This window comes from Macrobrachium nipponense, chromosome 5 (genome assembly GCF_015104395.2).
Source record: "Macrobrachium nipponense isolate FS-2020 chromosome 5, ASM1510439v2, whole genome shotgun sequence".
NCBI lineage: Eukaryota > Metazoa > Arthropoda > Malacostraca > Decapoda > Palaemonidae > Macrobrachium > Macrobrachium nipponense.
The window spans coordinates 142352093-142377483 of NC_061107.1; the positions used below are offsets into that span (position 1 = coordinate 142352093).

The 25391-nt window shown below is 35.9% G+C and overlaps 1 protein-coding gene and 3 long non-coding RNA genes across 4 annotated transcripts in view; 1 reads left to right on the top strand and 3 right to left on the bottom strand.

The window, feature by feature from the left end:
• The first annotated feature begins 1414 nt into the window (after positions 1 to 1414).
• LOC135215685 (uncharacterized) overlaps positions 1415 to 25391 on the top strand; it is a 330613-nt gene continuing 306636 nt past the window's right edge. The window contains exon 1 of the long non-coding RNA XR_010314755.1: positions 1415 to 1695. This is a non-coding gene — a long non-coding RNA (uncharacterized LOC135215685). The remainder of the gene's footprint in view (positions 1696 to 25391) is intronic.
• On the bottom strand, positions 2592 to 3199 carry LOC135215240 (uncharacterized). The gene is made up of 3 exons (XR_010314626.1): positions 3120 to 3199; positions 2890 to 2972; positions 2592 to 2699 (listed from the first exon to the last, which is right to left on the bottom strand). It is a non-coding gene; the product is annotated as an uncharacterized LOC135215240 (long non-coding RNA).
• LOC135215241 (uncharacterized) lies at positions 4021 to 4756 on the bottom strand. The gene is made up of 4 exons (XR_010314627.1): positions 4674 to 4756; positions 4495 to 4563; positions 4254 to 4393; positions 4021 to 4104 (listed from the first exon to the last, which is right to left on the bottom strand). It is a non-coding gene; the product is annotated as an uncharacterized LOC135215241 (long non-coding RNA).
• LOC135215242 (tigger transposable element-derived protein 1-like) lies at positions 4898 to 6523 on the bottom strand. Its single transcript, XM_064249757.1, has 4 exons — positions 5638 to 6523; positions 5330 to 5494; positions 5120 to 5194; positions 4898 to 4990 (listed from the first exon to the last, which is right to left on the bottom strand). Exon 1 carries the CDS (start codon positions 6498 to 6500, stop codon positions 5688 to 5690), a length of 813 nt encoding a protein of 270 aa, XP_064105827.1. The 5' UTR covers positions 6501 to 6523; the 3' UTR covers positions 4898 to 4990; positions 5120 to 5194; positions 5330 to 5494; positions 5638 to 5687.

Genomic DNA, 25391 nt, shown 5'->3' on the forward strand with positions numbered 1-25391 from the left:
AATGTTGGAAAACGTGGGACCGAGAGGTGATCCCATTGCCATCCCGTCAACCTGTTTATACAGATGGATCATTAAAATAAAAATTTCCAAAAAAATCCCCTACAATAATCCACTTTTCAAATTTAAACAGGACAGGACTGCCCAATATTGCAATCGTCAGTCGTATCTAAAATATTACTTGCCCCAGATGTGATTTGGGGACTTACGTGGGTTCGACTAAACGATTGCTAAAAGTCAGAGCTGATTCACAAAATGGTGTAAGTCATCGTTCTGGCTGCAGAGTGTCCAATCCAGAATTTTCAAATATCAGAAATCATGCAAAAATTTGTAAAACCACCATCAATTATACTGATTTCTCTGTCTTGGGCCAAACAAGCCGTTTACACGAACTGCTTATATTGGAGTCGTTGTTTATTAAGCAGTTAGTGCCCAAGTTGAACTCACACACTTCCTCTGTACAGTTGTATCTGGGTTGAACCGGCTTTCTTCGCTGCTTCTCCCTTCTCTCCGAATCACTCAGTCTTCAACTTTTTAGTCTAGCAGGTGCTTTTTAAATTGCTTTCATTTTATGTATGTTTTTTGTATATTTATTGAGACGCTTATAGTCAAAGTTATGATTCATGTATTTTAATTTGTGTTGTTTCTCTTTTAGCCTTGATGATGTAACTGTGTTACGAAACGCGTCGGCAATAAATGTACTATCACCTGATGACCGGCTATCTCCTTGTCACCCTGTCCTTCCATATGCTGTAGCCTGCTTTCGCCAACGTTTTCTGTCTTATATATATATATATATATATATATATATATATATATATATATATATATATATATATATATAAGAGAGAGAGAGAGAGAGAGAGAGAGAGAGAGAGAGAGAGAATCACAGCTGCTTGATCTTTTCATCCTGAATCCTGACATATGAGATTTATTTTTCGAAAATTGCACACACACACACACACACACACACACACACACACACACACACACACACACACACACACACACATATATATATATATATATATATATATATATATATATATATATATATATATATATATATATATATCATTGAATAAATGAAAGAGTATGATTCAGTCAGCATTTATTCAGAGCAAGTGTTACTTTCAATAGTAAAATATATGTTTTGATAGCATAAAAAAGGAAACTTATAGGCATGATTCTATGAACAGTAAAAAAAAAACACACTACGTCGTTTATTACAATTTAAGTATTCTATGTTGGACACATGACGGGCAAACTCCGTAAATCCCTGGGGGGATTAGCACTACGTCCCCAGAAGGACAGATATTCGAAATGGGGGACTCTTCCCCTGAAAGAATGACGTCTGGTCACCCTACTTATAGCAGTTAAAGGTGCTGCATTTATATAAGTCCGTACAAAATCAGTAAAACCTGCGATTGCTATTATTTAAATTGTATATGTGGAGTGGTTTGCATCTGTAATTTGGCGTGATGCATCATGCCACCAGAGCAGCGTTGTTTGCGCAGGCGCAGATCGTAGTTAGCGTGACATCTTTATTTAAAGGCCGTCGGCAACCCACGTCATACGCGTAACCCTTGTGCTTTTGTGAAATTTTCTTTTATTTTCTTAACAGTGAACTTTGAGGAGCTTACAATTTCGTAAATGGGCACAGGACTTCTCATGAGAAAAATGGATTAAATTGCACAGGTAAGCAAAGCGCACTGAATTTTATTTGCCATAAATAGGCCTAGTCTCAGAAATATGTTGTTAGCAGTGGACTCGCATCTTCTGTTAACATGGCGCCCGTTTCAGCATATTGCTGTGGCGATACAATGTAATACTAGTGATGTCAGTTTTGATGTCAGAGCATCAGTAATCCCATTTAGGTATGTCATAGTAAAATACCTATAGGGTTATAAAGATTCTGGCCATTGTTAAAAAGTAGGCTCGGTATGTAGTACTAGAAGTAGTAGGCCTAGGTAGTAGGTAAGTAGGCCTAGAGGTCTATACCTAGCAGGGTTGCCGGGAGGTATAGTGTTAATTGTCAAGCAATGTTATTTTGCTACACTAACTAGACAAAATAGTCACCCTGGTTATATATTAACCGCATCTTTAACATTATATGAGTTGGGCTTACTAATTAAACCTTTTTGGATTTAGATTTTCCCCTTTCCGAAATTCAGTGCTTCATATCTTTTAATGATAGTAAAATTTAGTTGACGAGATACGCGGACAGTGTTGTCTTAAAGCTGATTTATTACATTCGATATATATCTTAATATATATATAATATATTATATATATATATAATAATATATAATATATATATTATATTATATATAAATAAGATATACCAGGGCAGTCCCCGGGTTACGACGGGGGTTCCGTTCTGAGGCGCGTCGTAAGCCGAAAATCGTCGTAAGCTGGAACGACACTTGGAAATATGCCTTAAAACTAAGAAAAAGTAGAGACCTTACCTGTGTGACATGCAAGTATATTGCATGATGTGTAGTGTGGTTATTCAATGGCAAAGGATGGTTCTTGAAGGTATAATTCTTTATTAAACTCTTGTGACACTATAAAGCAAAACAATTGTTACTTACACTTAATCCTTAGGTTAGATTATACACTAAACACTATATTATGCACTGTACACTTCGTAGTAGTATTTGGTAGATCCTGGAGTACACTAAAATCCCAGTCTGGTAGCTCTGGAAGGTAAAAGTATAACACAATTAGTACAAAATACTACACAAAGTCCTGAATGCAATATGTAAATTATAGATATCAAGAGTAAAAGAGTTAATGTATGTTAATTAATTCCTTACTTTTAGTTTATAATTCCTTACTTGAGTTATATCAAGAGTTAAAAAAGTTAATGTATGTGAATTAATTCCTTACTTTTAGTTTAAAGTTGTCCTGCTATGTAACCCTGGATGCACAAAGTCTTATGTGGCCCCATAGCCTACATCATTCAGGGGGTTCTGGAATGTACAAAAAATAATTAGTATGTCAGTAAGTATACTCTATGCATAGTAAGTTACATACAGTAATATGCACCATACAGTGGTTTAATATCACATATATAACATGTATAAAACTTAGTTAATGTATGTTAATTAATTCCTTACCTTTAGTTTAAAGTTGTCGTGCTATGTAACCCTGGATGCACAAAGTCTTATGTGGCCCCATAGCCTACATCATTCAGGGGTTCTGGAATGTACAAAAAATAATTTTGTCAGTAAGTACTCTATGCATAGTAAGTTACATACAGTAATATGCACCATACAGTGGTTTAATATCAACTGGTATGCATAGTAAATGATTGGTCTACACCCCCTGTTCAGCAGGGAGTGTACAGTATGTACGTAATTCCATGAGGGACCTTGATCACTTATCCCATGTGAGAGATCTTGGTCACTTTTTTTTAGTATGTACGTATAAAACTTACTTAATGTATGTTTACTACACTATGTATAATTCCTTACCGTTTATGTTATGTAGTAACCCTGGACAAAGTTTTATGTGGCCCCATAGCCTGCATCATGGAGGGGGTCCTGGTTTTCTGGAATGTACCAAAAAAGTATCAAAGTTAAGTCATGTTTATGTATGTTTAGTAGTTACATACAGTAACCATACGTACAGTGGTTTTATAACATGTATGTACATAATCAAACTTGGTTGGAAATTCCTGTAAAAAAAGTTATGTACGTATGTAATACTACTGTATGTAAAAACCTTACTGTTCATACTTTGTTACACTACATGTTACATGTGATACGTATACTTTCCTGAAGGTTTTTTTCCATCCAAAAATGGTGCTTCTACTTGTAGTTATCCCTTGATGACACTTGTAGTAGTAATTTGTTAGTAACAACCTGGAGTTGTGTGAAAAATGTTGGTTCTGGTAAGGAAAAAGTAACAAAATTAGTGTACAAAATATACATACAGAAAGTTGTGAATGCAATATGTTAATTACTGTAGATATATCAAGAGTACTAAAAGAGTTATGTATGTTAATTAATTCCTTACTTTTAGTTTAAAAGTTGTCGTTCAATGTAACCCTGGATGGACAAAGTCTTATGTGGCCCCATAGCCTACATCATTCAGGGGGTTCTGGAATGTACAAAAAATAATTTTGTCAGTAAGTACTCTATGCATAGTAAGTTACATACAGTAATATGCACCATACAGTGGTTTTTAAAAAAATATCACATATAACATGTAGTATAAAACTTAATTTAGAAATTCCTTACATAACTTACCAACTTTTAGTGAGTCTCAAAGCTGTTACCTAGGTTGTGGGAGATGGAGGTGGAGGTGTAGAGCATTCATGATAAGGATGCATTCCAAACCTAACTTCAGTGTGCTTTATCACAGATAACAGGCTAGGATGATGGGCAGTCTGGAATGAAGAATTAATATTAAAGGACAGTATGTAACCACTTAGGTGTACAAAATTTATTGTACGTATGCAAACATTAAACACAACTGAGAATTCCTTACCTTCAGCAAAATGAAGACATGTAGGCTATGTAGAGGTCTGGTTTATGTAAGTCACAGGTGCATGCCAGTCTGGAATGATAATGTAATAGTACATATGATTATATAGTATGTATGTTACATACATAACATGGTTATTACATATGTAATAATAAAAAATTAATAAAAAAAAATGTCCTTACCAAATTCTAGTGGTTGGCTTGCTTACTGGGATGGCCATATGGTACATGAGAGTGGGTGGCTGGGCTATGGAGTTGGATGGGCAGGTGCTGGGAGTCTGGAATGATAAAAAAATATATAAAATGATAGTTACTACTACTGTAACTACTGCACATGTTATTACTGTTTGCATATGTAGTAGTGTGTAATACGTATGTTCAATATAAAAAATGAAGAATTCTTTTACCTGAAGGAATGGGAGAGGTGATACTACTCGTATCAACTGATTTGGGCTCTGGAGAGGTGATACTCGTATCAACTGATGAGGGAACATCTACATCTGGAAAGAATGATAGGGTACATAAATATATTATAAGGTGGATGTAATTGTAGCATATGTACACTTTTAATAAAATTTCTATTAGCAATTTATAAAACATTTTATACAAATTTGTTAAGGATTCCTTACCTGATGTATAGGGCGAGGCATCAAAACCATGGAAAGGCTCAGGGTCATCTGGGTCACTGTCACTATCAAAGGGGTCTGAAATGAAAAAAAAAAAATAAATAATAAGGTTATGCAACATCAAACACATTGTACCACTATGTAAGTTAGTGTACGTATGTATGTAGGGTGTAAACAATTTCCAACATGAAATGAGAAAATGAAATTGCTTACCTGATTGTACACGTACAGGTGGGCGGGCTGATACAGAGGGTCCAGGTACAGGGGGATCTGGAACTGTCACAGGTAGTACAGGGAGATCTGGAACTGTCACAGGTAGTACAGGGAGATCTGGAACTGTCACAGGTAGTACAGGGGGATCTGGAACTGTCACCACTTCTTCTGCAATAAAATTACAAATGATGAAAATTAATGAAGTTACAATTTACTCTTACATTTAGTTGTTACATTAAAAAACTTAACACATTTTAATATGTACACTATGTAAACACATAAATTAGTAACAGTTCAGAATTCCTTACCAGGACTAGGAGTGGGAGGTGGTGGTACTGGAGACTTGTGAAAGAAAGTGTCAAGCCTGGACTGCACACTTCTCTTCGTCTGCTTCTCCTTCAGGGTCTCCTTGTAGGAAAGTCACCAAATCCATGATTCCTCTCTTGATTTTGTCAAACCTAGAAACGTTAGGGTCTTCTGCCTCAAAAGAAGCCAAGGCTCTCTCCAGATGAGTAAAACCCTCTGACAAGCCTTTCACAGTTAATGACCTGGGTTTTGGCTCTGGTGCCGCCTCCTCTTCCTCAATCATTTGTTGTTCAAGTTCTAGTAAGTCCTCTGCAGACAATTCCTCTCCATGGGAAGCCAGCAGCTCTGTTACATCATCAGGTTCAAGATCTAGTTTCAGCCTCTTGCTTAGCCCTACGATCTTCCTCGTCACAGTCTCGACGGTCTCTGCCTGGTCAAAGCCTTCAAAACTGTGCACAAACTGTGGACACAGTTTCCTCCAGGCCCCATTTAAAGTGGTCGTCTTCACCTCGTCCCAAGCACTTGCAATATTTTTCACTGCATCAGCAATGTTGTAGCCCTTCCAGAATTGCTTCAGTGTCAACTCCTTGTTAGCTTCTATGGCCCTCAAAGCAAAACGTATGGTCCTTCTAAGGTAGTAAGCCTTGAAATTAGCTATTACTCCCTGGTCCATTGGCTGTATCAGCGATGTGGTATTGGGTGGGAGGTACACCACCTTCACATTAGGATGCATGTCGCTCAAATTTGAAGGGTGACCAGGGGCATTGTCCAGGACTAAGAGGGCCTTAAAAGGCAGACCCTTCGAAGTCAAATACCGCTCCACTGCTGGCACGAAATGGTCATTGAACCAATCTTCGAAGACCATTAAGGTAACCCACGCCTTCTTGTTTGATTTCCAAATCACAGGGAGTTGACTCTTGAAAAATGCCTTGAAAGCCCTGGGATTCTCGGCAAAATACACCAGCAAGGGCTTCAGTTTCAAATCACCACTTGCATTGGGCCCCAAAACCACAGCAAAGTCAGTCGCTCCTTTCCAGCTTTATGGCCAGGTGCTGCTTCTTCCTCCTTGGAAAGGTACGTTCGATTTGGCATTCTTTTCCAAAATAATCCAGTCTCATCCACATTAAAGACTTGGTCAGCCGTGTAACCACATCCTTAATTATCTCAGCCAAACCACCTGGAAAACTTTCTGCTGCTTCGCTATCAGCACTAGCAGCTTCACCTTGCAGCTTCACATTATGCAAATTTGCACGAGCCTTAAAACGGTTAAACCAACCTCTACTCGCGGAAAATTCACCACCAGCACTGCCTTCGCCAAACTTTTTCACTACTGCTCATGCAGCGCTCTAGCCTTCTCCTGGATCACACTTAAGCTCACCGGAACACGTCGCTGGTTCTGGTCCTCCAGCCAGATCATGAGCAATTTCTCCATTTCAACAATGCTCTGGCTACGTTGCTTCTCGTTTATCACCGTTGACTTCATCGGGTGCAGCATCCTTAACATGCTTCAGAATACGTTCCTTGTCCTTCACAATGGTTACCACCGTGGTCCTGCTCAAGCCTAAAGAACGGCCTATTTCGGTGTTAGTTTCTCCCTTCTCCGAACGCTTTATCACGTCATATTTGACCTCCATCGTGATGACCTTCCTCTTCTTGGATGAACTATCATCGGAGTAGGAAGTACTTTGGCGTTTAGGAGCCATTGTAAATTTGCGAAAATGGCAAGGAATTTCAGCAACGTCAGCACACAAACCTGTGAAATGCAGGCAGGCACGCGATTGAAGTGGCGTCCTTTCGTATTGTTACGCTTGGCGTCCTCGACTGTCCGAGGTCGTCGTTCGGTCAATTTACCATACAGTTTAATAGCGTTAATTAATTTATGCACCTCCGCTCAAAAAAACTAGTTCTGCATATGAGGTATCGTTAAAAAGCATAACAAAACGTCGTAACCTTGGAATTTGTGTTGTAATCTAACCAGAAACTTAGTTTTTTTTTAATTATGTAACTGGAAACAAGCAATGATTTTTCATTATATTTGCGCTTTTGGACTGTTTTGTTTTTAAACTGCGCATCCCAAGCTAGTGTATTCATTCGCCCGCAAACTAGTTCCGCATATGCGGCGTCACTAAAAAAATTCAAAAAATAAAAAATCGAAAAAAAAAGTGTCAAAAAATCATCATAACCTCAAAATTTTTGTTGTAATGTAACCAAAAACATATTTTTATTATGTACTGTGCTAAACTATAAAGGATTTTTCTATCATAGCATGCGTTTTTTAAAAGCGTCGTTAACTCGGAGCGTCGGAGGAATCGTCAGCGTCGTAACCTCGGAAAAACAAGCGTCGTAACCCAGGACGGAATTTCCATTGAATATTTAAGAAAAAGCGTCGTAACCTCGGAACGTCGTAAGCCGGGGAACCGTCGTAACCCGGGGACCGCCTGTATATATTATATATACATATTATATATATATTATATATATATATATATATATAATATATATATTAATTATATATATATATATATATATATATTATATAATGCCTATGTGTGTTTTGTTGTGTTGTGTTAGGTTATGTAATATGGTATATTTTATATTATATGTTTATATATAACATATATATATATATATAAAAAAAAAATATCTATATATATATATATATATATTATGTGTGTGTAGTGTGTGTGTATATGTTGTTTATATGTATATGTTATACTGTTATTGATATATATATGTACATATATATATATATATATATATATATATAATTATATATAATATATCTGTCTATATATATATATATATATATATAATAAAAGAATTCTGGTTTTATGTTATGATTGTTATACATGATTTGATGTGTAAATTAGGCTACAAAGTGAACACGGGCAAGTAAATTTATTCAAAAAGTTTTCAGGAAAAACTGGGAATTTTAAAAAAAACTGCACTGAAATGTATTTCTTTACTAAAAACGGTTGCTTTTCATTCATTTCTTTGCGTTCCCCACTGATTAAGTTGACAAGCTTCATAAATCCTTCGATATTCATAAGTAGTTTATTCTTTCTTTTCTTTTTTAAGCCACATTTGTCACTTTAGGTAATATGCTGTATGTTAAATAAAAACGTTTGCTGAAGTAATAATGCTAATAAACAACCTAACATATAACATAGGTCTAGGCTTTAATATCAATGTCATAAGCATTGTAAACTGACAAAAACGATATGAAACATGTAGGTCTATATGCCACCTTTTATGATCCAGATATTTTGAAATGAGATATTTCCCCTCCAAGAGAATGGGGCACAGCATATTATGCATGTTTTATGGCATACATGTGGCAATCCTAAGCCAAACGAATGCCCTATTCGGGCTATGAGTTTAAAAAAAATTGGAAAAGAGCACATCATAATTGGTCCTTTTTTTTTTTTTTTATCAATAAGCTACATTGATATAAAGAAAATCCACGATTATAATGCACCACTTCCTAGCATACTGATATCGAAACTTACTCGGTTATAATCAGTTGAATCACTTCAACTAATGCAATTACCTATACATATTTGCAGTTGTTTTCTAAGAAAAATAAGTAAATAAAATAAAATAAAAACTCATTAAACATGACTAAGTTTACAATAATGTAAGTCAGTCTTCACCCTAAGATTAATTCACAAATTAACCAAATTTTACTAACCTATATATATAATTACAAAGGCAAATTGAGGACCTAAAGAATGAATGCCATTGTAAGACATCGCGTTTGGGTTACATCATTTACTGTTGTCAAAATCGGTTCTTAACCCTTAAACGCCCTAAGCGGTAAAAAAAAAAATAAAAAAAAAAAGTCTCCCGTGTGCCGGAGACGTTCAGAGTGAGCGCGGGAGCGGAAAAAAATATTTTTTTCAAAATCATAGCGCGCTTAGTTTTGAAGATTAGAGTTCATTTTTTGGCTCCTTTTTTTGTCATTACCTGAAGTTTAGTATGCAACCATCAGAAATGAAAAAAATTATCATTATCATATATAAATATGCGATATATGATTGCGTAAAAACGAAATTTCATATATAATTGTATTCAAATCGCGCTGTGCGCAAAACGGTTGAAGTAACAAGTTACTTTTTTTTCGTTGTAATGTACTCTAAATTGCGATCCTTTTGGTATATAACAAATTGTAAAACGATAAAAGCAACACAGAGAGAAAAATATTATCACAAAATAATGCATGAATTCGTTTAAACGCGCGGACGTAAACATATTTTTTTCAAAAATTCACCATAAATCTAAATATTGTCCTAGAGACTTCCCATTTCTTTCAAAATGAAGCCAAATGATTGAATATTACTATACTGTAAGAATATTAGCTTACAAATGCAGTTTTCGACCAAAATCTGACGTGTTAAAGTTGACCGAATGTCGAATTTTTTTATATATATTTTTTTATATGCAATTATTTCGGAAATAAGAAGCTACAACCTTCAAATATTTTCGTTTTATTCTACATGAAATTGCGCACATTTTCATATATAAAAACTCTATGAAATGCCTAATATGAAACGGAGCAAATATTCCGAGAATGGGACTACGCATTTCGGAGATTTGTGGCGGAGAATCCGCGCGCGGAGGGAAGGAAAGTTTTTTTTTAAAATTCACCATAAATTTAAATATTGTGCTAGAGACTTCGAATTTGTTTCACGATGAAGATAAATGACTGAATATTACTACACTGTAAGAGTTTTATCTTACAATTGCGTTTTTTCGACCATTTCGGTAGAGTCAAATTTGTTTGACCCGAACGTGGTTTTTTTTCTATTTATCGTGATTTATATGCAAATATTTCGAAAATGAGAAAAGGAAGCTACAACCTTCAAAACATATTTTTTGGTTGTATTAAGTACATGAAATTGCGCACATTTTTCATATATAAAACGTTTATGTCAACGGCCTAATTTTAAAATGGTGCAAACATTACCACAATCGCACGTATGATTTTTTCGGAAGAGTTACCGCGCGGACGTAAAGAAAATGTTATTTTTTTTCATAAATTCACCATAAATCGAAATATTTGCTAGAGACTTCCAATTTGTTACAAAATGAAGGTAAATGCTTGAATATTACTAGAATATAAGCGTTTTAGCTTACAATTGCGTTTTTCGACCATTTCGGTAGAGTCAAAATTGACCGAAGGTTGAAAATTTGTCGACTTATCATTTTTATATGAAAATATTTCAAAATTGATAAAAGCTACAAACCATGGGTGTTTTTAGTTGTATTGTGCATGAAATTGCGCACATTTTGTTCATATTATAAAACTTTATGTAACGGCTAATTTAAAATGGTGCAAAACATTACCACAATCGCATGTATGATTATTTTCGGAAGAGTTACCGCGCGGACGTAAGGAAAAAGTTTTTTCATAAATTCACCATAAATCGAAATATTGTGCTAGAGACTTCCAATTAGTTGCAAAATTAAGTTAAATGATTGAATATTACTAAAATATAAGAGTTTTAGCTTACAATTGCGTTTTTCGACCATTTCGGTAGAGTCAAAGTTGACCGAAGGTTGAAATTTTGGCACTTATCGTTATTTATATGAAATATCTCAAAAGTGATAAAAGCTACAATCATGAGTATTTTATTGTTTGTATTCTACATAAAAATGCGCACATTTTCATATATAATAGTCACGTAACGGCTAATTTAAAATGTGGTAAAAAAATTATGTCAAAGTGACGAAATAATTTCCGAGATGTGTCACAGATACTTTTTAGCAAGGTCTAAAGAATACCAGGTCAGACCGCTTCCGACCAAAATAAGGACAATCTCGCGCATGACGTCACGAGGCTGCATCTGGCCGAGGTTCAGGTAAAAAAAATGGCATCAGTCAGTATCTGGGACTACACCAGAGTGAAGAACAAAGAAGCTCTCTTAGACCAGATTCAATCCTTTAATTCAGCAGTACCTGAAGATTAACGGGGACCCCTCTCACCCAAGGTCGTGACAGAGAGAGAGAGAATGGGTGTGGGCAAACAATTCCCATAGTGAACCCTTCTTTTTATTGTTTCTTGGTTTTCTTTTATGGCCACATAACCAGCGACGTCACAAATATGCACAGTAACGCTGAGACGGTCTGACCTGGTATTCTTTTAGACCTTGCTTTTTAGTGCGGCAAGAAAGAAATTCGCGCTTGCCCGCCTGCGTAACGATGTAAACAAAACAACACCTTGATCCGTGAACTCCCAGCATCCCAAGGCGCGTGATTCAAGAGTTTTCGGCTGGTAGGCCTAAAAGTATTTTTCCGCGAATTTTTGTTTTTAAAAAAACTTTTGTATGTCGACGTAAAATACATCCAGTCGGCACCCGAGAGAAAACAAAAAATGTCGACGTAAAATACGTCCAGTCGGCGTTTAAGGGTTAATTGACAATCGAACGATCGTATATGATATTGGCGCGTGAACACTCGAGACTAGTGAAAATGGTTCATCTTTCAAAAATATTAGTATTTTCAAAAATATATTTTTAATTTCAATCATTTTTTTTATCAATGGAAAAAAGTTTTAAAAGCATAAATATATATGCGGACCTACAGCGCCCATACGTGAGGAGTGCAGACTCAGCTCTGCATTCAATGACGCCCCCTCGAATCTTCTCCGCACTTTTGGTCGTTTCTCCCGCTCTATGGCTACACTGATATTACCTACCTACTGTTTCCTCAACAGGCTTGCCTTTAAAACCCTTGATGCCTAAGGACACCTGCTGTATAATGCCATCAAGACATCTTTTCAGTAGGTAGACCTGTAGGACACTAAGTTATCACTTTTTCAGTTTTAGACATCCAGAACCAGTATAAGATACTGTTTCTCAAAACAATTCCGAATGTCACACATGATTAGGATATTTCTGGATGAATTTTGTTTCGGTATATCTAGGTAATAACTCGCGTCCGGTATTTTCTTTGGAAGTTACAGTGTCCTAGGGGAAACAACCGATCAGTCTTATTCACTCGATATTTAATTGGTGAGACAAGAATACAATGGCATCTCTAAGGATATCATTCAAAAGATTGAAGTTTCGTCAACATATTGTGATATATGAAAGCGCCATACGAACTAAAATAAGCATGTGCAGAGTTCGTAAAATATGTTTTCAAGCAGATATTAAATCTAATATGGCGTCGTCCGCCTCCAGTCCCTTTCGTAACCGGCATTGATCCAACGTCCTTCCCTGTGCTCATTTGAACAATATTAGCCTACTTAGTATGTAACGTTTATTGATCTTACTCAAGACTCAAGATTGCAGTTGTAATCAGCAAAATAAAACAACATTTTGTTGCCTATATTAGTGAAAGTATGAAACTTCTTATTCTCGGGGTCATGGTTTGAATTGAAATTTATTTTGGTATTTCTACAGAAGCAATCCATGGTGGCCTAGACTATGGCAATTGACGTTTTCCTGTTATTTTACCCACTGAACAAGAGTTTAAAGTAATTTGTTTATCCGGACGACTGTAATTAACCCCCAAGGGCCAGTACTAAACACGGCGAAATACATTGGACGCCCTAATCCCTAGTGGATGTCGTATCCGCGGTTAGGTTCCTTGCAGTTCGTGTGGAACTATTCTTTAGAATTACCCTGCAAGAAACGTAACCGCGGATACGATATCCACTAGGGATTGGGGCGTCCAATGTATTTCGCCGTGTTTAGTACTGGACCTTGGGGGTTAATTACAGTCATCCGAATAAATATTACTTAAAATTCTTGTTCAGTAGGTAAAACTGCATAGAAAAACCGCAACTGCCATAGTCTGGGCCGCCGCGGATAGTTACCCTAGATCTACCTTCATTTTTACCTGGTAATCGGTGGTTTTATCCTTACTGCCAACACAACTGAAACTCCATAGTGCTCATTTGGGTAATTCTAAGCCCGCATTCTGCGGTACAGTAGACCATGGCAGTTGACGTTTTCCTATGTTATTTTACCTGCTGAACAAGAATTTAAAGTAATATTTATTCGGTCGACTGTAATTAAACCGTAATTTACCTCTGAAGACTACATGACAGTACAAGGGGTACGATGTACCAACTACAGAGTTCAAAGGTAAATAACAGATTAGTTACAGTTGACTGGAAGAATATTACCTTAAACTCTTGTAAAGTAAGCAAAATAACACAGGAAAACGAAAATTGCCATAGTCTACTTCGACTTAACCCTTAAACGCCGAAGCGGTAAAAAAAAAAAATGTCTCCCGTGTGCCGGAGGTGTTTCAGAGTGAGCGCGGAAGAGGAAAAAATATTTTTTTCAAAAAATCACAGCGCGCTTAGTTTTCAAGATTAAGAGTTCATTTGTGGCTCCTTTTTTGTCATTGGCTGACGTTTAGTATGCAACCATCAAAAAATGAAATAATTATCATTATCATATATAAATAATGCGATATATGATAGCGCAAAAAAAACGAAATTTCATATATAATTGTATTCAAATCGCGCTGTGCGCAAAACGGTTAAAGATAAAGTTACTTTTTTCCGTTGTAATGTACACTAAATTGCGATCATTTTTGTATATAACACATTGTAAAACGATAAAAGCAAAACAAGAGAAAATATTATCACAAAATAATGCATGAATTCGTAACGTGCGGACGTAAACAAATATTTATTCAAAAATTCACCATAAAGTCTAAATATTGTACTAGAGACTTTCCCAATTTTTCTTTCAAAATGAAGACAAACTGATTGAATATTACTATACTGTAAGATTATTAGCTTACAAATGCAGTTTTCGACCATATCTGACGAGTTAAAGTTGACCGAATGTCGATTTTTTTTATATATATATTATTTATATGCATTTTATTTCGGAAATAAGAAAAGCTACAACCTTCAAATATTTTTCGTTTTATTCTACATGAAATTGCGCGCATCATTTTCATATATAAAACTCTTATGAATGCCTGATATGAAACGGAGCAAATATTCCGAGAATGGGACGTACGCATTTCGGAGATTTGTGGTGGAGAATCCGCGCGCGCGAGGGAAGGAAAGTTTTTTTTTAAAATTCACCATAAATCTAAATATTGTGCTAGAGACTTCAAATTTGTTTCAAGATGAAGATAAATGACTGAATATTACTAGACTGTAAGAGTTTTAGCTTACAATTGCGTTTTTTTCGACCGTTTCGTAGAGTCAAGTTGACCGAACGTGGTTTCTTTCTATTTATCGTGATTTATATACAAAATATTTCAAAAATGAGAAAAGCTACAAAACCTTCAATTATTTTTTTGTTGTATTCTACATGAAATTGCGCACATTTTCATATATAAAACTTTATGTAACGGCTAATTTAAAATGGTGCAAACATTACCACAATCGCACGTATGATTTTTTCGGAAGAGTTTACCTGCGCGGACGTAAAGAAAATGTTATTTTTTTCAGAAATTCACCATAAATCGAAATATTGTGCTAGAGACTTCCAATTTGTTGCAAAATGAAGGTAAATGCTTGAATATTACTAGAATATAAGCGTTTTGTTAGCTTACAAAATTGCGTTTTTTATTTTCGGACCATTTCGGGTGTAGAGTTCAAAGGTTGACCAAAGGTTGAAAATTTGTCACTTATCATTTTTATATGAAAATATTTCAAAATTGATAAAAGCTACAACCATGGGTTGTTTTTAGTTGTATTGTGCATGAAATTGCGCACATTTCCATATATAAAAATTTATGTAACGGCTAATTTTAAAATGGTGCAAACATTACCACAATCGCATGTATGATTTTTTTCGGAAGAGTTACCGCGCGGACGTAAGGAAAAAAGTTTTTTCATAAATTCACCATAAATCGAAATGTTGTGCTAGAGACTTTCAATTAGTTGGAAAATTAAGGTAAATGATTGAATATTACTAAAATATAAGAGTTTTAGCTTACAATTGCGTTTTTTTGACCATTTCGGTAGAGTCAAAGTTGACCAAAGGTTGAAATTTTGGCACTTATCGTTATTATATAAAAATATCTCAAACTGATAAAGCTACAATCATGAGTATTTTTTTGTTGTATTCTACATAAAATGCGCACATTTTGTAATATATAATACTCCATGTAACGGCTAATTTAAAATGGTAAAAAAATTATGTCAAAGTGACGAAATAATTTCCGAGATGTGTCACAGATACTTTTTAGTACGGCAAGAAAGAAATTCGCACTTGCGCGCCTGCGTAACGATTGTAAACAAAACAACACCTCGATCCGTGAACTCCCAATATCCCCCGGAAGAGGACGTATGGTATGTCCATTTGGCATACGGGAGACATTTTGACTCGACTTTTAATATGTCCATTCGGCGTTTAAGAGTTAACAATCTTCGAAGTGTTGGTTCGGGGCCATGAAATGTAAACAAACCGCCATATTTGAATGCTGGTAGGGTGTGGGATACGTAACTAACAGGGAGCCTTATGTCCTGTAAAGGGGTGGGGTGGGGGTACGGTAACTAAACAGGGAGCCGTATGTCCTGTAAAGGGTTGGGGTGGAGAGGGTACCGGAAGAGGAAGGCAGAGGTACGAGTTGGTAAAGCCACGCTGGGGATATGGTAGTAAATAATTCCCAATAAATATCACAGACATCAAAAGCACTAAACCTTTGGGACACTAAAACACAATATAACAAAGTACATAAAGACTAGGAACCTTACCTTAAAGGGGTGGAGGATAGAGTTCAGCAGCCGCTTTCACGAAGGCATGGAGCCTCGTCTTGGGGTCGTGGAAGTGGATTTTAAAGTACGCCACTGCCGTGATCTTGACAGTATATTACCAACCTTTCATACTGCCCCGAGTAACGGGCTGAAATGTCCTTATAACTAATGAAACAGTTAACACATGTACGGGGCAGAGTCAAGTTAGTAATGAGGCCCGAAGGAGGTGGAGGTGCTTGGAGTGCTTCTGCCATTTGGCTGGTTGATGAGTGAAGTGAGACTGGCAAGTTTGTCAGGAGGGAGGGGGGGGGGGGGGGGGGGGGGGCTGGAGACCACAAAGCAGAGTAGGGAGGATGGGGTGGGGTGGTAAATATTCACGTTTGTGAGAAAAAAAACACGAACACTGTATTGTAATGGGTGGACAATATAGGAAATGAGGGAGGCCTGGTTAAGGGTAATTGAACTTGACAAATGTTGAGTGAAATCGTACAATGGTACAAACATAGCTTCTTTTATGTTTATGAAACCAAAGTTATCGTGTATTATTATTAAAGTAAAAAATATTACAATGAAACCTTACAATAGGGACACACATTTTACATAAGAGCTAATAATCCATACATACATGAAAATATATATTATATATCTATACACGGTTTTTTACATCTGATATTTACACTTCTGGTACTTAAGTATGGTATTTCTACAGAAGCAGTCCGCATGGACCGCAAGGAACATAACTGCGGATACGACATCCACTAGGGATTGGGGCGTCCAATGTATTTCACCGTGTTAAGTACTGGACCCTGGGGGTTAATTACAGTTGTCCGAATAAATATTACTTAAAATTTTAGAAGTGTAACATATAGGTTAGGATAGTAACCAAACCAACCTAACCTACCCTAACCTAGTAGAATGTGTTACCTGACCTGGGGGTGGGCTCAGCCCCCCTGTAACCCCCCTTGAAGGAAGGCAATCTTAGAAGTGTAACATATAGGTTAGGATCGTAACCTAACCTAACCTAACCTAGTAGAGCATGTTGCCTGACCGGGGGGGCATACCCCCCCTTAAAGGAAGGTAATCTTAGAAGTGTAACATAGAGGTTAGGATCGTAACCTAACCAACCTAACTTAATAGAACAAGAAATTGTTATGGGTCAGACAGGCATGTAAAGGTGAATATAGAAAAAAGAAGGGACAAAAATGCATGTGTAAATTGGAATGTCTGTAAAATGAAAGGATGTAATACCAATTTCACAAAAAATGTAATACCATCAATTTCACAACATTGACAGAAAGGTCTCGAAACGTCCTAAAACCGCCTTCTGTAAAGTAATATTGTAAGATATATAAGGTAACATTATGAAGTGAGAACAAGTCAGTGCACATATTAAGCAATACTATGATAAACGGAACAGAAATAAAAGCTTGAAATCATATTACACAATTACAAAATAAATGAGGAAAAGGAATATATGTAACAATGCATGAATCCTCCCCAAAAACCTCCTATCGCAACATAGGGTTAATAATGCAACATGATTGGTTAAATACATGTAGCCCCCTACAAAACCCCCATCATTTATCTCCTTAGGAAGTTTGTGTCTGAACTAAAAGCTCCCTTATATCTCGGCGCATGCGCAGTAGGATTGGCGCATGCGTAGTAGGATTCAGCGTCGTGATAGCAGTAGCAATAAGTGGATTTTGGCTATGTAACGGCTCCATTGGTTTATTTATTGCTTTATTTAACCTTGTATTTCGTGTTTCAAATGTCATAAATAAGAGGAAATGACACAATAACAACAAAACCTTCCCCCAAGTGTTTTACTCCACCCAAAACCCTGCATTCCCATCGGTCCCCCTTACCGTAGGATACAGTTGAACGCCACAATTTGCCTAAGTGTTTTACCCCACCCAGAACCCCGCATTCCCATCGGTCCCCCTTACTGTAGGATAGAGTTCAAAGGTAAATTACACGTTAATTACAGCTGGCCGAAAAAATATCTTCAATTCTTGTTCAGGAGGTAAAACTGTATAGAAAAACGTCAACTGGCATAGTCTAGTTCGCCGTGGTATACACATTTGTTCTTAATTTACTCCAAATTACACTTGAACTATGTTGAGAGTGTGTTGACAGTGAAGTCATGGCGTGAACAATTTTTGTCTTAATGTACTGGTGTCCAAAAAGGCTCAGCATACCATTATAAGTATTTATTGCTCAGAAACCATATAACAGAGTAAAGTAGTTTGTTCCGACAGGTAATACAAACCTGAGGTCCTTTAACATAAGGAATGTACTTACGGCGCAGCTGGAATTACGGCCGTTGAATCTTGAACAAGGTGGTTAGGCAGTAACTACCGTGGGGCAGGCTAGCCTGACCAGATGTAAACACTCCACTTTGCTTTCGGCCATCTTCCGATGAAGACGTGTGTTTGTGAGCTCCGGCTGACTGGTTGTTGATCTTTTTTCCCCGTGGGATCATCTTTTTTTTTTTAAATATGTAATATATGGTGTTTGATTTTAAATATGTAATATATGGTATTTATTGCTCAGAAACCATATAACAGAGTAATGCAGTTTGTTCCGACACGTAATACAAACCTGAGGTCCTTTAACATAAGGAATGTACTTACGGCGTAGCTGAAATTACGGCCGTTGAATCTTGAACGAGGTGGTTAGGCAGTAACTACCGAGGGGCAGGCTAGCCTGACCGGATGTAAACACTCCACTTTGCTTTCGGCCATATTCCGATGAAGACGTGTTTGTGAGCTCCCGCTGACTGGTCGTTGATCTTTTTTCCCCGTGAGATCGTTTTTTTTTTTTAATATGTAATATATGGTGTTTGATATTAATACTAAAAGGTTTGTCCTTGTTTTTCAATTAATATACAAACCCACTTTTTGTGATAGCCTTTATAACCGTCCCTCTACTTGTGTTAAGAGTTGGCGGCGAAGGTATGCCAACATATTATTTACATTCTTTCGCCATTTAACACTGGTTCAGACCTGCATGAGGACGAGAGATGTATTTAACGTGAGGATGAGACATGTATTTAACGTGAGTGATATTGATCCTTGAACGAGACATGTATTCATCCGCAAATTACGCTTATGCTTGGGAATTACTGAGGGAACTTCAAAGATTTGTCCTTGTTTTGGTGTTATGGTCATTTCTCTTCTCCTTCATCCTTTCACTTACGTCGGAAGAAGGTAGAAGAATGGGCGTGCGTTGTTGATGTTGGGGGATCTCCTCTCACTTCGGAGGGGGGTGCCCTTGGATGCGTGAAGAGTATCCTCATTAATTAATAATTTTTCCTTATTTTACAGACTAGTGGTGATTGTGTTTACAGCAGTATTGGTTGGATGCTCTTCGTATTTGTTATCCTAACCTTGGAAGTGTACCTATGACTTGTAGCATGTTGCGTACCGATCCTCGAGTGTGTGTACTGATCCCCTGCTGATAATCATATTCATTTACCACTGCTACCCAGGAATTATGTCACTGGACGAAGCTGCTCACTGCCCTGTGAGGTTTATCTACTCCTGATGGTAGAAGTCTGGCAGAAATTGGAGGAATCGAAGAGGAAGAGAGCTCGTCAAGTGTCGTCATCCTACTCTTCGAGATCATCATATCTTCATGCCTCCACCCTTTCAACCTTCAAGGCTTTGCCGTAGAAGAGAAGGTGGTCTCCCGCCCTAAGAAGTCTCGTCACAGGACTTCTAAGGGTCTGTCTCGCTCTGGTGAGACAGGTAGGTCTTCCACTGGTCCTCCCATTCCTCCGGGAATGGGACCCGTCTCTCCTTCCTCAGGGAGGAAGCAGACGGGGACCATGGAGGCACCAGCCACCGCTGGTACCTCTTCTCCCAGTTCCAGAGGTTCTGCCTCCGGACCGGGAACCATCTAGGCTGCCCGCTTGCGAGCGTTACCCCGTGCAGCCAAGGTCCAGACTGCTGAGTACGCTCACCGTGTCAGGACCCAGACACGGAGCAGAAGGATGGTAAGAGTAGCTCAGGTGACTCTCGCCAGACCGGCGTTCGGTCTTGCAGCGATCGTCCAGTACCCAGGGTTGACGTGACGTCCCCACGGGTCCGTGCACGCAGAGACTCGTGGAGGTGGCCCATCCAGCCCTCTTTTAATTATCTTTTGTTTTTTCAGAGAGGCTTTGGCCTCAATGAGGACTTGGAAGAGTTGGATGACGGTATCGGCTGTCTCCTGTCAGGTGCATGCTCAGCCCCATCCAGATGCTTCACCTGCCAGGTAGGACTCCTACCTATATGTTACACTTCTAAGACTGCCTTCCTTCAAGGGGGGTTACAGGGGGGCCGAGCCCCCCCAGGTCAGGTAACTATCCTAACCTATATGTTACACTTCTAAGATTGCCTTCCTTTAAGGGGGGATATGGGGATGGGGGGAGCCCACTGGTTAGGTTACACAATGTTTACAATTATCCTCAACATTTCTTGTTATGTTCAATCACCTCCTGAACTGGCCACTCTGATCCTTGAAACTTGATAATATTCTGTTCATTATTCGCTGAAATGGTCTTAGACTTGTACTTGATAATTTATACTTAAGGGTAGATATAGGGTACTTATCCGCGGCGGCCTAGAACAAGAATTTCAAGTAATATTTATTCGGACGACTGTAATTAACCCCCAGGGTCCAGTACTAAACACGGTGAAATACATTGGATGCCCCAATCGCTATTGGATATCGTATCTGCGGTTACGTTCGTTGCAGTCCATGTGGACTGCTTCTGTAGAAATACCATACTTAAGTACCAGATGTGTAAATACCAAATTACAATATATGAAGTCAGATGAAGGAAACAATTTGGTTAAAATAAGATCAATGGTCTCCCTCACAGGAACCATAATGAAGAGGGACTCTACATCTATACTGACCATATACAAATCTGAATCTTATGAGTGGACCTTATTTTAAAATCTTCGGAGTTTCTAAGCGTTTATTCATTCCGATTCAGCGGCTCCAATGAAGGTGCCAGAAACTTAGCAAGCTTGTAGTTGGGAGTACTGTAGGTGGCTAGCATAGGGCGGAGGGGAACCCTTGGTTTTTGGATCTTAGGCAGGGTGTACAGGATACCAAAAGATGATCCGCTTGAAAAGAGATCCTCATAAGTTTTCTCATTAATTATTCCTTCAGTTTTGAGAGACCGTAAAAACCTCTCTTTATGTATTTTTGGTTGACCATACAGGATACCGAAAGACGAACCAGTGACAAAAAGGTTATCATATGTTGTTTCATTAATGATTTTTAGACTTTTTAATTTTCTAAGAAATCTATTGATTCTGTCTTCTCGTTTAAATATCTCAGAAAAACTTAAATCTCCCAATAATTTGAATTTGGTGGTGTCAGCTAGAATGACAATATCATTATATGTAAACCGGATAAAGGTAAAGGTATAGTTATCCTTAACAAGCACGACTACAATAGAAAAGTTCTCAACATACTAGCTGACACCACCAAATTTAAATTATTGGGAGATTTAAGTTTTTCTGAGATATTTAAACGAGAAGACAGAATCAATAGATTTCTTAGAAAATTAAAAAGTCTAAAAATCATTAATGAAACAACATATGATAACTTTTTTGTCACTGGTTCGTCTTTCGGTATCCTGTACGGTCTACCAAAAATACATAAAGAAGGTTTTTCCATTCGCCCTATAGTGTCATCCAGTAAAAGTCCTAACTTTAACATCTCTAAATATGTGGCCAAATTGTTGTCTGAATTTGCACATCCTGTTAACACAGTTAGAAATGGCTACGAATTTCAGGAATTAATTGTCAGACAAGTTCATATCTTTACATGTTACGTCTTGACATTGAATCACTTTTTACAAACATACCAGTGGAAGAAACAATTGATATTATTTTAGATAAAGTTTTTTTTAAATACCACATGCTTCCATGGATTTGATCGAATTTTATTCAAACAACTTTTAGAACTTGCTCTGCAAGATTCAGTTTTTACTTTTAATTCCAAATTGCACTCGCAGGTCGAGGGTTTGGCTATGGGGTCCCCGTTGGCCCCTATATTTGCAGATATTTTTATGGACTTTTTAGACTAAAATTTTTTAACAGAATGCCCTTCTAATTTTAAGCCACACTTTTATCGAAGGTATGTTGATGACACTTTTTTATTATTTAAATATAAGTGGCAAAGTGAAGCCTTCTTGGATTTTGTGAATAGCCAGCATCATAATATAAATTTTACTATGGAAACCGAGCATAATAACTGCTTATCATTTTTAGATCTAAAGATTGTTAAGGAAGATGATAGACTCAACACTACCATTTTTAGGAAGCATACATTTTCGGGTTTGGGTAATAATTTTTATAGTTTTTGTTTTTTGAATTTTAAAATTAATGCCATCTCAACCCTGGTTTTTAGAGCTATGAAATATACCTCAAATTGGAATTTATTTCACGAAGAAATTGAATTTTTAAAGAGGTATTTTATTAACAATTCTTATCCAGTAAATGTTCTTTATAATGTAGTAAATAGAGCAAGTTCCTTCCTATGATGTTAAGAAGCTAGTTATGTACTGTACCATTCCTTTTACATATAAAAACAAATTAGGCTAGCGAATAAGGAAAATCATTGAAAGTGAAATAGGTTGTTTAAAATTGAACTTGATTCCTGTCAACCCATTAAAAATTGGCACATTTTTTACACACAAAGAAACACTACCACCGTGCATGAGATCCGACGTCATTTATAAATTTAATTGTCCAGGTTGTCCTGGTATTTACGTCTGATCGACCAAACGGTTACTAAAAGTGAGATATTCCAGTCACTTATGTGTTAGCTACAGTACAGGACAAAGGATAACAAACCCAGAATCATCCAATATCCGTAACCACGCCAAAATATGTAAAATTAATATTGATAAAACACACTTCTCAATCATTGACAGCACTCCCAACAATTACTTAACGACACTTGAGTCATTATACATCAAACGACTGGTTCCTTCTCTAAATGCAAACGTGGCTGCTGCCACGTTGTATTTAGCATAACTGAGATCTGGGCCGAACTATGTTTTCAAATCATTCCCTTCTCTACTCGTACTTAGGGTACTTGTACTTGTCCTTTCATTATTTGTTTTAAATGTTTCTGTAAATTTTAATTAACATATTTCTTAAAGTTTTAGTCTATTGTTTGTTTTAAATATTCTCTAAGGTGTTTAATTAACTTATTATCTTGATATTTTAGTCTTAATGTATTATTTTACTATTGATTAAATTGTCACAATTTATAATTACAGACTGATGATGTACTCTGAAGCAGTATGAAACGTTCCATAATAAAATATTCTTCACTATGTTTGGTGGATTCCTGGACCCTTTTTAATGCTCTCATCTGATTGTATATATATATATATATATATATATATATATATATATATATATATATATATCTATATATTATTATATATAGATATATATATATATATATATATATAGATATATAATATAGATATATATATACCGATATATATATATATACAGATATATAGTATATCATATAGATATATGTATATATATATATATATATATATCTATATATATATATATTATATAGATATATATATATATGCTATATATATATATATATATATATATATATTATAGATCAGATATATATATAGAATATATATATATATAGATATATATATATATAGATATATATATATATATAAGATATATATATATATATATATATATATATATATATATATAATATATATATATATATCTATATATATATATCTATATATATATATATATATATATATATATATATATAGAGATTATATATCGATTATCTTATATATATATGGTTATCTATAGTATATATTTATAGATATATATATATACTATACATATCTATATATCTTATATATATAGTATATATATATACTATATATATATATATATATATATATATATATGATATAGATATATATCATATATATATATATATATATATAGATATATATAGATATATATATAATGATCTATAATATATATATAATATATATAGTATATATCTATATATCTCATATATATCTATAGAATATATAGATATATATATATAATCTATAATATATATATATATATATATAGATACTATATATATAGATTCTATATACCTATATATATATATATATATATAGATAGATATATATATATAGATAGATATATATATATATATATTATATATATATATATATATATATATATATATATATCTATCTATATATATCTATATGATATAGATATCGCTATACGATATATATAGATATAGATATGATATAGATATATATAATATCATATATATATATTCATATCATATATATGTATGTATGGTATGTATGTTATGTATGTGTTCTAAAAAAAGTAGATTAAAAACACCGTCTAATTATGGCTTATGGCTTGCCTGGCGACGTTGAATGGGCGCGTGTTTTGGTGTGGGAACCCACAGGAGCTACAATAGCTGGAAATGGTGGGGGATTGGGGGGGGTGGGGGGGGGGGGGATGGCGATTTTGGCTGCTCTAGTCCCATTCAGTCATTATAAGCCAAGATTACACCATTTTTGTTAAATATTAGTGTGTGGTTTAATTTAGATAACCAGAACGAAGTGATGAACTTACTGAGTCTGCGGTTAAGATAGGTCAGCTCACAATCATTAGCTTCAAGAGTACGGTTTTATTCAGCCCTCCCATGAAATTCCATGAGAAGCCCTGGAATGCATCAGAACAATGTGCATTAAACAGCAAGGTCTCGACATGGGTACCAGTAAGTTGTCAAAAGTGAAAATGAAAGAAAAACAGAACTATGCAGCAATTCCGAAACCTGAACGATGGGAAACGTTAGTCCTTAATGTGTTTTTGTTATATTTTTGCTTGTTTCAGCTATGAGCATAAAATAACAGACGTATCCTGCTCTAAATCTAAGTCCCACTTACCTTTTCTTACATAAAATTAAACTATTCAACAATATTTGTATTAAGAAGTATTGAAAATTATTCGCATGTGGAATGTTTTTGACCGC

Coding starts and splice junctions, on each gene's coding strand:
- LOC135215242 (XM_064249757.1), bottom strand. CDS start 6,500: ATGGTCTTCGAAGATTGGTTCAATGACCATTTCGTGCCAGCAGTGGAG.